We start from the raw sequence: 19,073 nt of genomic DNA, 5'->3' as shown, positions 1-19,073 counted from the left end.
ATAAAATCGATTTTTTGGAAATTTTGTTAGTGGTAAAGTAAATCTTTTTTTTTGGAGGTGGTAAATTCAATTAAGTGGTTATTTGAAGGTGGTAAAAGTCAAAATTTCCTTATAATTATTAGCTTGGAAATTTCATTCTCAATCATTGTAGAAGACAAGTTCCACCATTGATATTCAAGTTGAAGCTTCTAGTAACATTTTCTCACTCTTCTCTTCCATTTTTATTGCTTTGATTGTTAATTATCTTGCTTAATTCTTGTATGCTTAGATTGTTATTTAGCTTAATCTTTAGTTAATTCTTGTTCATGAGTTACTTGAAATCCTTAATTGCTTTAATCTCCATGGATTGTGAGTAGTCTAATTTTCTAGGGTTTGGGTAAAACCCTCAATGTAGTCACTAATTACTTGTTTCATGTGTTAATTTGGTAATTGTTGGGTGTTAATTAGTTGAGCTTAAGTGGTTTAATTGCTTAGTTATTGTATATGGCCATTGCTAGAACTATTATCTAAGCTTTCTCAACGAAGGATCGAGAGATGAACTTGAGTTAGCTCCGTTATGCTTAATTGACTTGAAATGCCATGAGAATAGGAATTTCCAGTCAAGGGAATGTTTTTGTCATCGTGATTATGCTTTAATACTTGTTTTATGCTTTGTAACCACGAGAGTAGGTTGTATTCATGATTCGAATAATCCCTCTAGCTTGAGAGAGTAGTTGGGTGCTTTAGATGACTTCCCCTATATTATCCCCTCAAATTACCATTGTTTGCTACTTGCTAATTGTGAATTGTGACGAAGTTGAGTGTTATTTCCCAAGCCCTAGAACTCTCTAAATATTGTTAATCTCCCCCTAGCTTTAGTTGACTTGAACTAGTACTTGTTACATAAAACCAAACCAATTTCGACTTCATTTAGCTTGTTTAAACGGTAGTATCTCGGTGGTTGATTCAACGCCTTTCTTGGGTTCGACCCTTTCTTACCCTTGCTATTAGCTAGTGAGACCAAGATAGGACTTTATCTTTGGTAGGATCGACGACGGCCTATCATGCGTGGAGTCGGAATAAATTTGGTGACTTTATCAAGGAGTTAAATTATTGCAAAGCTCGAATGGAGACTTTGATTATAGAAGAACAAACTGATGATATAATTTCCCTGATGTGAGCTCTTGATGATAGAATGGATGAATTAGAGAGTAGAGAATATTTGTTTTGGAGACAAAGGAGTAGCTAGACAAGATTTGCTTAGGTGTGGGGATAAAAATACATCTTTTCCATTAGAAAGATAGTCAACGAAAGGCAAGAAACCACATTCGAGAAATTAAGGATGGAGTCGGAAATGTGTATGACAAAGAAGAGCAGATAGAAGAAGTTTTTGTGAAACATTTTGAGGAGTTATTTGCGACAAGGGGTCAAGGGGAAACCACAACTGTTGTAGACAAAGTGGATATGAAGATATCAGAATTGCAATATTCTGATCTTGTTGCTCCTTTTAAAGGCGAAGAGGGTCCGTAATGCGCTCTTCCAAATGCATCCCACTCCTGATGGTATGTCCGCAATCTTTTTTTAAAATTCTGGAATGTGGTTGGAGATGATGTGATTAATTATACCCTTAATATTCTTAGTAATGGAGGTGATATAGGTTCCATTTATCAGTTTCATGTAGTTTTAATTTCGAAAAAAAAAAAATTGTGAGTGTCCTGTTGATTATAGATTATTAGTCTGTGCAATGTCTTGTATAAAATAGTTTTAAAAATTTTTAGCTAACAGACTTAAGAATATTCTACCTTCAATTATTAGTGAGTCTTAGAGTGGCTTTGTTCTAGGTAGATTAATCACATATTATATTTTGTTGGCATATGAATACTTTCATTATTTGTGGAAAAAGAAGACAAGAAAGAAGGGCTATATGGGTTTGAAATTGGATATGAGCAAAGCATACAACAGAGTTGAATGGGATTTTCTGGAAAAAATGATTTGAAAATTCGGACTTCCGGAGCTTGTTGTGAACAATATTATGAAGTGTGTTTCAATTGCCTCTTTTGATGTTCTGGTGATTAGCCAACCTTCTCATTTGTTTTTCGCGGATGATATCCCCCTTTTTGTCCGGGCTAATTTAATGAAGAAGAAACCAATAGAGTGCTTGATATACTCTCAACTTATGAGTTGGCGTCGAGTCAAAAATTTAATATGGAGAAGTCGGAGGTGTCTTTTAGCCGAAACATTGATCGTGAGAAGAAAAATATGCTTCAGATGAAATTATCTTTTAAGGTTGTCGATGGACACGAAAAATATCTTGGACTACCAACTTACATTGGTGGCTCAAAGAAAATCGTATTTCAAAATATTCAAGACCCGATGAGGAAAAAACTCAAAGGGTGGAAGGAAAAATTTATATCTCAAGCATGTCGGGAAATTCTCATTAAGTCAGTGGCTCAAGCTATCCCAGCTTATATGCTATGCAATGTTTTTCTATCCCCATTAGTATTTTGAATGAGATGGAAAAAATGTGTAAAAACTTCTTTTGGGGTAAAAAAGGTGAAGAGAGGAAGATGTCGTAGATTGCTTGGAATAAAATGTGCCGAGCAAAGAATCAAGGAGGAATAGGTTTCAGGAATATGCAGATATTTAATAAGGCAATGTCACCAAAACAAGCATGGAGGGTTTTGACTATGGAGCAGTCGATTATGTCTCGTGTGCTAAAAGGCAAGTATTTCCCTCATTTGAACTTTTTTGATGTTAAACCTGGTGCAAATATGAGCTTTACTTGGAGATCCATTTTGAGTTTAAAGGATGTTCTTGTGAAGGGGGCAAGGAAGACGGTTAGTAGGGGATGTAGAATAAAGATTTGGAATGATCCTTGGATGCCCAAGCTTCCTGAATTTCGTATTTTGACCGCAAAGGGAAAAGGTGAAAATGTGCCAAAGTATGTGAATGAGATCTAGAATGATAAACAGTAAGATAAGAATATGCTTAATGAACTCTTCACGCAGCGGGAAGTTGGTGATATATGCAACATACCAATTCCGTTTTTTTATGAGGATATGACAGGTGGTCGTGGCATTTTTCAAAGAATTGTCAATACAATGTGCGTAGTGCTTACCATATGATGATTGAATAAGAGGAAAGGGAAAAAGCTACGGCCTCAACTGGGAGTTTGGATTTTAATTGGAAATCAATATGGCATGCTCAAATTCCACCTAAGGTGAAAATGTTTGTGTGGAGGTGTGTGAAAAATGGCCTTCCTTTGAGAAGAAATCTGTCTAAGAGAGGTATGAGTATTGATCAAAGATGCCCAATGTGTGGGGAGGAGGAAGAAACCAATTACCATATGTTGCTATTATGCCCCTCTGCCGCTTCGATATGGAAGTTCTTTGTTCTGTGGCTTGATACTCAGCTGGGAGATGATGAAGGGCTTGGGGAATGATGTAATGTGATGAGAAGAAAGATCAAAGATCAGGCTTGGTGGGACATCTTTTGGTGTTTGGCGTAAGGGGTTTGGTTAAGGCGAAATGTGTGGGTTTTTGAAAAGAAAAGAAAATTAGATTTGGATGTCATCCACAAGGCTTTTTGTCTCATAGGGGAGCAGGAAAAGGCTACACAAAAGGGGATTATTGAGAAACCTGTGCAATGGGTTCGGTGTGGAAAGCTCTAGCTACTGGAGTATACAAATTGAACTCTAATGATGCTTTCTTTGAGCAGCAGCAGTGGAAGCAGCTCGGTTTTAAGGGGTATTTTAAGGGATGAGGTGGGTGATGTGCTGATGGCGTGATGTGGGTGTTTTTATGGGAGTTTTGAAGTGGATGTGGGGGAAGCAATGGAAATGAGAAAAAAAACATTTTATTTGCAAGGGAAGCTGGCTTCAGCAACCTGGCGTTGGAGACAGACTATCTCAAGCTTTTCCACCACATGAAGAAGGGCATCACTCCTCCTAACGCTTTTGGTAGCCTAGTGCATGATATCTTGAGGCTCACAAGGGATTGTTAGACAGTGTCTTTTCTTTCATTAAAAGATTGGACAATGGTGCCGCGCATAGCCTAGCTAAGTTAAGTTGTAAGTTTAATGAGCATCGTATTTGGTTAGAAGAGTATCTTCTTGAGATTCAAGAGGCCATTTGTAATGATCTTACAAACTTGAATATTTAATAAAAGGGCTATGCTCTTGGTTGTGTCAAAATATAAAATAAAATAAAATAAAAAAAAAAATAACACTAAGGTTTTTTCTGACAAATTTTCCTAAAAAAATTATGGACTTTTTGTCAAATTAAAACTACCTAATAAAACTCATATTTTGTGAGAAACTATCTTTAAATGTTGTAAGAAACTATCTAAACGTAAAATGTTGTAATAAGTATTTAAAGGTAAAATGTTGTAAAATACTACATCTACAAAATTTCTACCATTGACCCACCTCAAAACCCTAAAACGAGCCGCCACTTTCATCTCCAAAACCAACATAACTTGCTTGAAATTGTGTCCACTGTGTCGAAACCACCACCTCTAGCCCCAAAAACCAACATCTTGAATCACAAAACTACCCTCACTAACCCGGAATATCCTCCAACCATCTCGAAAATAACATTACCACCTTGAAAACCAAGCCCTGTGGTGGTTTCGAGGGTGTTTTGAGGTGGGTCAAAGCCATAAAATTAGGTCAATGATAGAAATTCTACCAAAGGTATATCTTATAACATTTAATAAAAGATGTTTCTAACAACACTTTTTTTATCATGTAGTTTTTCACATAATTTAGGTTTTACTAAGCTATGTAGATTTTGACAAAAAAAAATAAATAAACAAATAAATAATAAAAAATAAAAACAAAAATTATTAATAACAACTCCCTCCGTTTTTAAATACTTGCTCCATTTCTATTTTTTACACTATTCATTCGTCCTACTTTGACTAATGTTTGAAATTTACACATAAGAAAAAATATAGTCTTATGGGTACTTGTTGGAATCGTCTCAATAAATAGATTATTAATTTTCAATTGTTAGAATTTATACTTATTGATAATTAAAGATATTATAGATCAAAGATTAACATCGGCATTCGTGTTCAAGAGGAATGGAGCAAGTATTTAAAAACGGAGGGAGTAATAAATTTTGGTCAGTTTAATATTTTGAGGAGAAGAAAGTAAACTAAACCTAACCATAATCCATAAATATACAGAAATCTCATTTCTCGATCTTAAAGTTTTTGTCCCTTAGCACATCTCAATGCACTTATTTTTTCTTCCGGATTGTTAAAACAAATCTAACCCCAATTTTAATATTTTTCTCATTTTCCCTAAAAATTAATCAATAAAATTGTTCCTACCTAAATTATGAATTTATTGAACTTAGCCAAGAATGTTGCTAATAATTAAAAACTATGTCCAGGAAAATTAAGACTTTTATTTAATGGTTCGTGTGAAATCAATTCCTAAAGTGTAATGGATAGATAGTGATGGTAGTGAAATAGTCGATAAGGAAAATAGTTAGTTAATTAGTTATTTCAATAATATAAAGTGGAGGGATTAATCAGATAAGAAAAGTATCTCCCAAGCGATTAGATAGATTTGATATTTTGATGAGATTGGTATTATTTACTCATTTTGATTTTCTTTTTCTTTTTCTTTTCTTTTTTTTTTTTTAGGCCTACTCATTTTGATTATTATTACTCATTTTATCATTAAATGAGCAAACAAATATTCTTAGGGGTACATACACCCGGGTTTATGTAACAATATATGTTTTCAAATTTAAAAAATAAAAATAATTGATATTATGTCTAGACGTATAGTATAGTAGGAGGCAAGGATATAGAATAATGAACGAACTTTTATGTATAGTATGTCGTATGTCGTAGCTCGTCCTTCATCCCGTATAAGAAATTAATTACATGCGTGAAATTCTCAACATTATTACTATTAAAGAATGAACGGAGGAAGTAAGTATTTTATTTATTAATTTATTTAATATTAAAAGAATTTTATTATTATTTTAAGGGTCGTATAACTGTATAACGAATATCTTATTAGCGATAGTAAAGGTATAGCAAATATAATCATGTAAAAGTTGAAATCTAGCTTCAATCAATTGCAAACTGCGTTATTGGCCGGACAGCAATTTTTTTTCTTTTTTTTTTTTTCACACGATTCATCATCAATGAAAAACCTTATAATTCTAATAACTCATTTTCTCTTAGCTATAATCGATCACACATATTTCTTAAAAATTTAGCTTTTTTTATTAAAATAAAAAAATAAACCGAACGCATAACCCCGAATTGAAATAAATATATGAAATAAATATGGGCAATCGATCAATCTTATGGACCAAGTATATCATAGTAGATCGATATATGAGAAATATGATACATGAATAAAATTCATATGTGCACATAAACTAATATAACGAACACATTTGATTAATGAAAGAAAACAGTATGTGTTTCATACTACCTCCGTTTCATATGATTTGCAACGATTTGAGTAGAGTAGAGAGAAAAAAATATTTAATCGTTGTAAATAATACTCCCTCCGTTTCACTTTGTTAGTCCCATATAGAATCAATCACAAAAAAATAAGAGAATGAATAATATTTGGAATCTTACATTTTAGTACAAAAATTGCATAATTAGTTCTATCTTATTAAATGTTGTGATTTTTTTATTTGGAAAGCATCAATTACAATGCTTGTTTAATGGAATTGATGACCCATCAGAATATTTAATTACTGTCATGTCATCAATCCACTAGTGGGATTATAAATTATAAGACCAAATTAGGAAAATAAATAAAAATTAAAAAAGGAAAAGATTCAATATGGGTAGATCATTTTGAAATGCCCAAAATAGTATATGGGACTAACATTATGAAACGGAGGGAGTATGAAACAGAGGTAATAATACATTATATTTCTATAATTTAAAATTTGCAATAAAAGAATTTTTAATATCTCACATTTAATACAATAATACGAAATAGAGGCAGTATTAAAGGCACGTGTTTAGAGTACATTATAACCAAACTAATGTTATCCCGGCCACCCAAAATGTCCTAATATTAAGATAAGAAAAACCTACTTGGATAACACATAACGTAAAATATACGAGTATTGCCTTATAGAATACTTGGTAATACTGCTTGTATTTTGAACACTAAGAATATATTATTCCTAATGGGCAATAGATCAATCTTTCGGACTAAGTATATCATAAATAGAAATATGAGAAATATAATACTTGAATAAAATTATATGTGCACATAAACTAATATAATGAACAAATTTTATTAATGAAAGATAACAGTATTTTTAAACAACATCGATCTAATGCCAAAAACAAACCGAACGCATAACCCCGAATTAAAATAATTATATGAAATAAATATGGGCAATCGATCAATCTTATGGACCAAGTATATTATAGTGGGATATATGAGAAATATGATACATGAGTAAAATTCATATGTGCACATAAACTAATATAATGAACAAATTTGATTAATGAAAATTAACAGTATGTTTAAATAACATCTATTACCGAAATTATTAAATTCATATGTATCTATTGTAAGCAAAATTCCAAACGAAATACATTTGTATTCTTGAATCTTGATGACCTTGTTCCATTCGCTACAATTGAAAAAGTATTAGAACACTACGCTCAGCAACGGCCTTAGAGAAGGACACCTTCGGCAACCTTTAACACAGCAGCAATGAAGTACCGGAGGCCTTGGTGATCAACTGCGTCGATCGTACTGCTTTTTTCGAGCACTTCTTTAAAGATTTGAGTCTTTTAAGTATGTTTGATTTATGACTAGAAACCAAGGGTTTGGTAATACTCTTTTGAGTTTGTGTTAGAATTTTTGAAGTAGGAGTTTTTAGGGTATTTGGATTTTGTGTAGAAGAAATCAAAGATGTAGGTAAATTGACAAATTTTGTAGCTCGTATAATATTTCCGGGCTCATCGAATGATGGATAAACAATGGTAACTTTGGCTAGCTTCATGGATTTCATTGTATCTAGTTTACTTTTACAAGTCGGAGGAAAAAAAATAAGATGGAGGAAAATAATGGAGTAAGGGAAAACTTAATGGAGGGTAAGAATAGAGATCAAAATAATATGATCAGTGTAATAATTTCTTACATACATTTATAATAACATTTAGGTTTATACGGAATATTCTTTGGGGCCAAGTTACAATAAAGATATTAGGTAATTTTTTTGAAGGAAAATTTATTATATTCTGTTTTAGGCAATAAACATAAAACTCTTATCTATGAAAAATAAAGCTAAAAAATTGGATAACTATACTAAACGGATAACTATATTTACTTTAATTTCTAATACTAATGAAAATATTTTAATATAAACAAAGATATTAATAATTATATTATTTTAATATACACAAAGATATTGATAATGTTTAGGAATATCTTAGGTCGTTGAACTTTTTTAATAGTAGTACACTCTATTTCTATTACTACCTCTATTATTTAATATTTATTATTTGCAATAAAAGAATTGTTTGTATCATATTTAATACCCTTTGTTGTAATAATAATAAGAAACGGACGGAGGTAGTGCTAAAAATACGTATTCCACCAATAGAACATTATTAGATGAATGTTAGATTCTATTGGTAAGGTTTTAGCAACCCCTAAATAAAGAATCAACCCTTATTTTAATATAAAACAAAGTCACATTTACATAAACAAAGAAAAAAAGTTCATGTATATATTTGCAAATTAATTAAAGTTGTTATCTTATGCGTACTTACTTATTACCCTTCTACAAAATATATCCCTTATAAAATATCTACTCAGTTTAATTAAAATCTTAAAGGTTTTAGTTACCCAAAAGCAATTATTCTTTTCGTTTGTTCGATATTAAATGTATCAAATTCATTATTAGTATAATTGTCGATGCGTATTTTTAACCATTAATATCTCTCAGACTATAAACTTGCATAAGTTATTTTAAAAGATTGGCATAGCGAAACATTGAGATCAATTTCAACACGGCTTACAAACCTTTAATTTTATTTGTACCACGATATTCATAAAAAGAAATACAAAAGACATGTAAACTATTGAAAGTCAAACTATATAGCAACTAACTTAAAGTAAAAGTTACCCTCGGCAATGACCAACAAAACTATTACTGCTATTATTATTTTTGCATCTACCAAATTTGACACTTCCATCTATGCAGTACCACGATATGGCTAGAAGCATTCATAAAAAATATTCCAATAATAATATGCATCAAAAAACCAACTCAAAATTTTATTAATTTCTTACATAAACTCATGATTAATTGAATAATACTTAACATTAACGTACTTAAAAGCCATAATTTTAGACACCAGTTTTGATACTCCTAGCCTTAGCCATAGAAACCATAATTTTAGACACCACTTGTTCCAAATCATGTATTATTCTTTCAATCTTGTCCATATCTTCCTCCGTCTGCCTTGTATTCTCAACCGCTTTCGCAACTTCAACCACCAAATGCTCTTGACGATTAACACTATTGCACAACAATGAATACATGTAAATTATTTGTTTATCCGCTGCCTCTTTTTCGTGTTCGAGCCGTGTAACTTCTGCACTTAGCCGCACGACTTCAGCCTCTAGTGCTCTCTCCCGCTCCCTCATGATGTTTTGAGATTAATTGATTCTATGAAATTGATGATTATTGGTAATGAGGCATGAATAAAGAGTGCGAGTTGGAATATATTTATAGGGTTTTAAGAGGGTTAAAAAGAGTTGATCATTACAAATAAATATAGAATGTTTTTATAGATTCATTGCTTGATTGCTGACTATATTATAGGTTGTGATTAGTTGTATGATTGTATCAAATCTATTATGGTGGTAAATTGGTAATAGTGTCCTATTAATTTCCTTATTCAATTTTTTTTGTAATACGTGGTGTAATACGTGTATAATAATCCACTTTTTTTAGGTAATTAATCCAATATGTCAAGATTATTTTTACTATAACTATTACTCATAATTTTATTTTATTTTTGTTAAAAAAAAATTATGTTATGTTTGTCTAATCAGCTTCGATCATCGATGTCAATGCAATCATCAAGCTTTAATTATGGGAAGGACATAGTATACAATAAGATAACATACAGTAAAATAAGTAATTTTTTTTCTTTTTTACTCATTTGGATTGCTAAACCTAAGATTGAATCAATCCCCATTAAAGGCAATTTGGAATAGGTATTTCTTTACCCTTACTCCTCACTTTCAATAAGGTTGTTTGCGTTTCAAGTCGGGTTAACCAGTAAGAGGCTCCAGTCAAATAGAATACCTTCTTATAAAAAATATTATATTTGTTAGGAGGAGAGGGGGATTTTAAGATAATTAAAAAGAGCAACAGTTACTGCGATATGAACTGAAATGGATTTAATAATCGTGTACGCATCATATATTGCCTTGTGAGGAGAATACCTTTTACAAGGCAAGAGTTCAACAAATCATTGACAAGGTACAAAGAAAGGGTTGGCCATCGAAACTTGAAGATAGATTGCAACTGAACCGGTGAACATCTGGCGGCAACTGCGCCACCAGCTGTATCACTGACCATTTTGAGCAACAAAGTTAAAATACAAAATCTAACACATATAAATTGGGACTAACATAAATACAGTGTCAAAATTATCCCACAGTATACAATTAATACAAATTTAGTAAAACTGATCATAGGGCAATATAAGCTTAATCAAAATTTGTATAACATAACTCATCAATTTCCTGACTGTCCAAAAAACTTCCCAGAAATGGTTGCCAAGATATTTAGCATTATGACCTCATCATCAATTTCAGCCTTTTCAGCCCGCAACTTAGCACAACTTCGAAGCAAACAGCGGAGAGATGCACAAGTATCAGCATCCAATGGAGTCTCAATTACTGCACACAGAGCAAAGAGCCATGCACAATCTTCCTTTGACAAATCACTTGCACTCTCAAACAAGCTTATGCGTCTTCTCAGCATTGTGACTCTAGTTATAGGGTCCATTGCTAAGACTGCAGATAATGTTGGAGCTCCTGATGTCAGCTTAAGTGACGCTAAATTAGGAGAGGTGTTACTCTTGAGTTTATGGTGAGCAAAAATAACTGATTCTGAGTCGGCAGAAACAGCATCACTGGTATTCTGAAGGCTTGATAGAGCCTACAGCCAAGAAAATACAGGTCAAAGGACAATGATTGAACTCTAATGGAATTTAATATTTACTAGAAATCAATGTAAAATAAGAAAAATAAAATTACTTACCAGCGTCAACTTCGAAAAATCAGCAATGAACTCATCTACCCAATGCCTCTGTGGAACAAGTTGTGGAGGGCACTCCTTGATATCAGGAATATCGGGCATGTAAGCACTCTGGTCCTTGACTTTGATATCAAGCTTGGCTATCTTAACTTTTGGAATATGCTTAGCTTCCCACCTATGAGAAAACACAATGTAATCTCAGTACAAAAAAATCAAATATTTACTGGTGCCCCCTAAACATACTAGAACATTTACAATCTTTCTACTCAAGAATTATCAATTTTCTTCTTCTTTTCATCTTGATTGTTAAGAGCTTCTAGGCTGCAGGAGCATAGCAAAGGGAGAATACTTTTCAAAGCTAGATCAAATGTTATGATATATGTCTTTCAAGTGGCATGTATATTTAATTCTGCCAAAAAAAGAACACAGTTATTTTTTGTTTTAACAGCTTTCTTCTTGCATATGAAAGAACTTGACTGTGTTTTGATAAATATTATGCGGTCAAATTGTAAATAGCATGGTTTTGGTGATTAATGAGAGTCTTATTATTGCCCAAAAGAGGTATTTGTGCACCTTTCTCCCACTCCAACTTCAAATAACTCGTCTAAAAAGGCAATACAATATCACAGATACACAGGAGTGACAGATTATATCCAAACTAAACAGATCATATCTCTGCTTCCTGCTTTCGACTTATAAGATAAATAAATTGGCTTATTTCACTAAACAGATCATATCTCAATATTCTCAAATGTGAAAAGAAAAAGAAAAGGAAAAAAAAAACTGCCAATGCAATTTCTGGAGTTCAAATGCTCTAAGACATGATGAGAAGGGTTCTTTGGCCACTGATAACTGAAAGTAGGAGCACATCACCCACAAGTGATTAGAATGTATCCCAATGTGTCTACTTTTTAGATTAGACTGTTGCTTGTTTCAAGAGAAGAACAAACCAAAAGAGTTTATAACGCAAAGGCAATCCTGTGAACTGAACTGAACCTGAACAATATACTCCATTATTCAGAATACGTCATAACAGCAAACAATAGATATTGATAAAGCACTAACGTGTCTAGAAGTAAGTAAGTAACTATAAGTAACTGAAATATTAAAACGCTACTTAAGATGTGGTATGCCCGACTCATGGTCATACTCAAAGAAAACTCATAATAATATGTCAAACTTGGAGAATATACTCCAAATGAAAATACGGAGACAAAAGGTGGATAGTTCTTTCCAGCAGTATCAGAATAATTACAACCCAGTGCCACCTTAACAGGACCATGCTTCACGTCTATTACTAGTATCAGAATATGTCAAAACGCTCAATTTGGATTTTGGCTGGAATCTACAGAAAGGTAGTACACTTTTGATATAAGCAAAGCTTCACTTTTTCATTGCTACTATAGGAGTATGAATTGGGGCACATGTACTTAGTAAGTGCAGGTTTTCTTATGGCTGGAATCTGCAGAAAGGTAGTAAACTCCAACATAAGCCATGCCACACTTTCTGTAAACTTAAATTGACAACGTGTTACCAACTCATCAGCATTTTTTTTTTAAGAAAGTCAGCACAATTGTTTTAAAGTGAACAAACTTACAGAATTCAGAATATTTGCAATTCGCATTTCAATGAGATACTTCCATTAGCTAAAAAGTACTAGAGGTCTCATACTTAGGGGTTTCATACTTGAAAAATGATGTATTGACCAAAAAGTAAATGCCTAAATGAACCATCACCCAAAACGGAGATGTTAAACTGCATAATTCTTCTCCTGCATTTTTCTTCCCCACCCTTAATCTTACTTCCTTCACCTTTCATTATGACTGCAGTTAAAGCAGCTTCATCAACACCTAAAAACATCTCATAATCCCCCTTATTCTCCCTAAGTCTTAAATATCTACATTTCATTATATACTTTCATTCCTGGTTTATGTTTCGTGATTTGGATATCTTTCTATTACTCTGTTTTCAGATTATATTTCTGCCACTGAAAGTCTAATATGAAAAATTAGAGCACTGCAAGTCTGCAATATACAAATGATTTTAGGGGGAAAAGGAGGGACAAGTGAAAATGAGCAAAAGAGAACTTTCTCTATCTAATCAGAGAGACAGACGGAAAAAAAGGCATACATTCATGATACATGCATAAATAGCCATGAAGGTGATCAGTAACCAAAAAAAAGTGGTTCCTGATAAAGTAAGCCAGTTAAAGCCAGGGACATGTTGTTTACTATTGACAAAAGATACTTGTTTCAGAATTAAGGCATTTTTTATGAAATAGAGCTTTTGTACTCATTTGATTTGGAAATGACACAATTGACAAAAGATACTTATCAGAATTGTAATTTTATTAATATTTTTATTTACAAAGAATACAGCAGAGTTTTCCGCTAAGATGCTAATGGGATTAAATTGCCAAGTTCATCAAATTAAATGCTCTACATCGAATTCACCACCTTATGGTGCATTATTCAGGCAGCCAAAATTGCAAGTCATGTAAAAGCTCCGAAGGTCAAAGTCTTGGGAGGAAATAATAAATCTTTTATGCCGCAAAAATAACAAGATTGATTTAGAATATCAAACAGAACTTCCAGTCCCAAATTCCCAATGAACAAGAATAGAGACAGCATGCAATATTTTAGAACTAAGAAAGTACCTGCAAATTAACTTACGAAATAGCAGGGGTTTGCCCAATAAAGAATGCTTATTGATATTAAAATTGATGAATAGGTCGTCATCAAAAAAAAAAAAAAAATAAGAAGCAAGGAAACTTAAAAGAATGTAGTATACCTGACTCGTCTCAGGTATTCTAATCCATCTTCAGGTGGCCCAGATTCAAAATCTGGTTCACCTTCAACCTTAAAAGCAGGTCTATGAATGCCCTCAAATTCATCATCACTCTCTTCATCTTCACTCCAATCCCCTACCAAATCATCACCATCCTTGCCACTATGGTCCCCCTCACAAGTACAATTTGCAGAACTAATAATTTCTGCATCACAACTTGCATTTCCTGAACACGATTCTCCTGAAAGACATCATAGAGCTTAGCAAATCTAAACTGTCAAGGGAATTGACATCCTATGGTTGCAATAGAGAAAGATATGGGAGTGAAGTAACAAGTCTGCAATCATTCAACAGCCAAAGTACTCATACAGATGAAAATCAAAGCAAAATTCACTATCAGATATTATTCACATATAGCACCATGCTACTCGCAATCAAGTTCTATACAAATTGAGCAAGCGGTCACCTACAACACTAATACACTATCGCACATAGGACACTATATACCAGCGGTATTCACAACTCGAACTAGACACTATCAACTTGGACTAGTAATCAGGCATCAAGATCAAATGTCAATTGATCAGGCCTAAGCAGTTAGTAGCTATCTTCTTTCTTCTGTAGACAAACATGTTTGGATTATAGCATCTTCCCCTTGCAGCAGCCATACCTGTGACAAAAGAAATCGATCTATCAAATTGACACAACCAACCAAAGAAGATAACTCAAACAACAAAAGGCATAATGACCCCACCCACTTTCTGATAAAACAGAACTACGCTGCATGAAGTGCCAAAGAACGTGAAGTGTGAGAGAAAAGCTTGATGATGAATGAGGAATAAAAGTTGAAGTACACTGAAGCATGTCTCAAGATTCAATTAAGACCATGCAGAGACAATGGTTGAGGAAAACACAAGGAAGAACAACAGAAAAAACCTCTTTTAACTTGCTGGAGCTAGAATCTTTATGACTGTGTTTTCCTCCTCCCGCGAACACAAAACAAAGCCTAACGATATGATACAAGAAGAGGAAGGCAGGCTACAAAGCAGAAACAGACAGAAATAGCAGAATCGAAGCTGTGTGCATCTTTATCTCCCAACATAATTAAAACAATTTAATGAAAACCTCCAGAAAATTTCAAATGAATACTACTTGCTCAATCCTATCCAAGTCATGTTAGAAGTCTTAGAACAGAAGGGACAACAAGTTAATGTTAGTTGATGATTATTCTCATTGACCAATCAAAGAGCCCTCCCAAAATCAATTGTACAGGCCAGTAGGGAAGACAAGATAAGGAAAGGATTAAGAGGCAAACAACAATGGCAATAGTGAATTTTGTAGTAGGTAAAATTTTCTGGAAACTCGATGAACATATCAGACAGTTACAGAGCACTATGACGTTTTGCAAATAAAGTTTCAGATAAGCTACCCTGGTACCTCGACAGTTTTTCTACCATGCATATACACATCAGCAAGGCTTGAGTATATATCTGTAGTATAGCCTAGAAACATCAAGTAACCAAGGAAAAACTAACATTGGATAATAATATAATCAGGCAAACATCAATCAAGAGCACAGACCAAAATCATTTCCATCTTATTGGGGATGACAGCCAGAGAAAAGACTCTATCACCTCTAAACCACAACAAAGTTGTATTTTTGCATGAACCCAAACAAATCATACTCAAATTCCAAAGGCCAGCAGTGCAAAAATCACTCAAATCATTCAAGATTATCAAGAAACAATTCAACAATTACTTCAAGACTGAAATGTACAAAGTAACAGAAAATAATCCAAATTTCCAACATAAAGCCAACAAAAAATGTTCAACAAACCATGGAAACAACTCAAATCAAGGACAGAATTCATAGAACAAAGAGGGAAAAGAGAACATACCCAAAAATCCTTGGTTTTTGAAAGTAGGAACATGTGAGCAAGAAGTACCCAGAAATCCTCCATTGTTAAAGTTCTTCCTACCACCACCAGTCTGTTGATTCTTAAAACTACCCAATTCATCATACTCCTTCTTCACAACAGCAGAAAATCCATTGTAAATTTCAAACCAAAACTTCTTCTGACCTTTAACATTCACATATCTCATCACCTCCATATCTTTCCTTGAGTACATACACTTTCTCTTTTCTCCATTCAAATCAGCAGCTACAAAACCAGTGTTGGTTCTTGCATTACTCTTCTTCCCCTTCCTTCGATTTCGCTTCGCTTCAGCCATTGTTACATCATCAACGAATGGAGCACCAACCCCAAGAAGCAAAGTTCCGTCAATCAACTCAATCTTCAATGAACTTGTTGAATCTTCACCCTTTACCAATTTCTGCAAAATCCCATTAAAATTCTCCCCCTTTTTAGCAGATTCCAATTGCACAACCTCACTTACAGCTTCAACAGATTGATTTTCCGAGGAATTTTCATCTTTAACTCCAATAAATTCATCAGAACCCTCATCAATTTCCCCCAAATCAGATTGAGGAAGTTCATCCTTTCCATCAAGATTCAACAGTTCCTTGGAATTAACACCCGATTGTTCAATTTCAGCAAAATTCCCAGAATCTTGGAGAGATTCATCAGTCATAACACCCTCTTCAGAAAGAGAGAGCTTCGCCTTTTTTGGGGATTGTTCTGGGGAAGAATCAGTTTTCTGGGTTTCAGCAATGCCCACTTCAAGAATTGAGGGTTTGGCTTCCAAAGATGAAGGAAGAGAGAGAGTAGGAACTGGGTGTAACGAATTGAGGGTTTCGTGGTCTGAAGGAGGAGAGACCATATCAGTGATTCTTCGTTTGTGGGAATGAGGAGAGGTTTCAGGTGATGTGAATGGTGATTCTTCCGCCATTGTTACACTGCTCAGAATCAAAGAACAAGGAGAGAAAGAGAGAGGAAATTGGAGGTTCACAATATTACAGAAAGAAAGCAGAAATTGAAATTTTAAAAATTGAATGAAGATTGAAGAATGAAGGGGAAGAAAATGAGAATTAGGGAGGGTTTTATAAAGGGGGTTTTTGAGACGGTTGATAATCGAACGGACAAATGACTGAATGTCGAGCACTCGAGCTGCTTGAGTCAAGGTTTTGTGGTTTGAGCCTTGGAGGCTTGGAGTTTTGAGTGAAAGCTGGCATTCGGTCGGGCTGGCCGGCTAAATTTGGTCGTGACTTGTAAGTTCGTGACACAAAATGAGCACGAACAAAAGCATAGTGCGATATGGCTATATGATTGGAATTTATGCCGTGACGCTTTTGTAAATAGTTTGGAGCAAGTCCCTATTAATATCCTATTTTAACAAGTTTTGTTAATACAATGGCAGTTTTGAAAATATTAGTCTCAAAATTCGCATATTATTCTTTACCTATTACTGCTTTTATGTTCTATATGACGTGTACTGTAAATTAGTAGAACTTTGCACGTTAACTCCATGTGCTAACTTATACTAGCGGAGAAGACCCACCTTCTCTATTTGATAATGGAGGAATGAAAGAGAAGACACACCTTTCACAAGCATTCTCTCGCCTATGTGTTATTAACTTCCACCATCAGGCCCACTAGCCTCACCCGCCCCACACTCAAACAACAAGATGGTAGTTTCAACAAAGTGTCATCGAATTAAAAGAATAACCTAAGAAGAAAAATTAAGGGTATGGCTAACCCCAAAAGATAGGTATTTTACTTCCCTACTGTTTTCTTCATTGAAGATGAGTTTTTCCTTCTTCTCCATACAAGATGAGTAAAGATGAGTTTTGTTACATAGAGTTCTTTCTCCATTAAGGTTTCTTAAGATACAGATTTGCAGGAATTAATGGCGGCCACCAAAGCTAATTAACTTCGGCTCATAGTTAGTTGTTCCACTATTAACTTGTATTTTCTCGATAGTTTAAATTTGATTTAGCCTATATATTTTCATATGCTCTCAAAGTATGGTTGTTTCATATTATCATATATACTAATCATACCATCAAATAAGTCGGGTTCATTGGATGGTCTAATGATATTAAATAACCTTTTTCTATGTCATTTTATGTTGCCTTTCACACTTTTCTTTCTCTCATATCTACGTATGTCAGTTTTTGTCTATTTTTTTCCTGGGGCAATACATGGTCTGTCACAAAAGGAGAGATTTCATGGCACAATATTATGCAACCAAGATTAATATATTAGGTTTAAGCACATTTTAATTTGGAAAAATACGTCATAATATAACATAACAAAGCACGCCAAAATAAATGAAAAACAAATTTGACTAAGGCATACAAGTATGACATGTTGGATTGGGTTGTCCATTAAAAGTTTTGCAAGTTACAACACATCGCAAGAGGGATGGATCATGGGTCGCGCCTAGCCAACCTTGGTGACCTGATGTTAATCATAACATATACTATAAACTAAAATGACTAATACTTAAGCCACATTTCTCTTACTTCTTATTAACTAAAATGACTTGGTGTTAATCATAACTAGCCTTCTGGCCCGTGTAATGCACGGCTTGTTCATAGAAAATTGCATTGAGAGATGAGTGAGGAAATACCAATAAATAATTATGAGTGATGTAACTGAAAACATAATTAAAGAAATTAAAATTTTGGGACTTTAATTTAAAATGAGACTTAAGGACCTGTTCTCTTCCGTTGAAATTCAGTTCAGTTCAGTTCAGTTCAGTTCAGTTCAGCTCTTAATTTACGTCTAATGATATTGCTAATGATATAAAACCAAATTTCCTTCTTTTAAGCTCTTATTACAACGACAACAACAACAACAACAACAACAACAATAATAATAATAATAATATTAACAATAATAATAATAATAATCAATAAGTAATAAGTAATAAATAATAATAATAATCATCATCAATAAATAATAATAATAATAATAATAATAATAATAACAATAATAATTGAAATAATAATACTAATAATAATAATCAATAAATAATAATAATAATAATCATCAATAAATAATAATAATAATAATAATAATAATAATAATAATAATAATAATAATAATCAATA

At 33.3% G+C, this 19,073-nt stretch overlaps 1 protein-coding gene across 1 annotated transcript; it reads right to left on the bottom strand.

Moving 5' to 3' along the window:
- Positions 1 to 10,448: 10,448 nt before the first annotated feature.
- Positions 10,449 to 17,108, bottom strand: LOC145630511 (uncharacterized). Its single transcript, XM_081682771.1, has 4 exons — positions 15,955 to 17,108; positions 14,060 to 14,297; positions 11,273 to 11,444; positions 10,449 to 11,170 (listed from the first exon to the last, which is right to left on the bottom strand). The coding sequence occupies exons 1-4, from the start codon at positions 16,904 to 16,906 to the stop codon at positions 10,745 to 10,747; spliced, it is 1,788 nt and encodes a 595-aa protein (XP_081538897.1). The 5' UTR covers positions 16,907 to 17,108; the 3' UTR covers positions 10,449 to 10,744.
- Between the last annotated feature and the right edge of the window lie 1,965 nt (positions 17,109 to 19,073).

Source organism: Chenopodium album, chromosome 5 (genome assembly GCF_948465745.1).
Source record: "Chenopodium album chromosome 5, dcCheAlbu1.1, whole genome shotgun sequence".
NCBI classification, from domain to species: Eukaryota; Viridiplantae; Streptophyta; class Magnoliopsida; order Caryophyllales; family Amaranthaceae; genus Chenopodium; species Chenopodium album.
This window is presented reverse-complemented; position numbering and strand designations above follow the sequence as displayed.

Coding starts and splice junctions, on each gene's coding strand:
- LOC145630511 (XM_081682771.1), bottom strand. CDS start 16,906: ATGGCGGAAGAATCACCATTCACATCACCTGAAACCTCTCCTCATTCC. Junction 14,298..15,954: donor CAAAAACCAAGGATTTTTGG/GTATGTTCTCTT, acceptor GATGTCTTTCAG/GAGAATCGTGTTCAGGAAAT. Junction 11,445..14,059: donor GAATACCTGAGACGAGTCAG/GTATACTACATT, acceptor GTTTTCTCATAG/GTGGGAAGCTAAGCATATTC.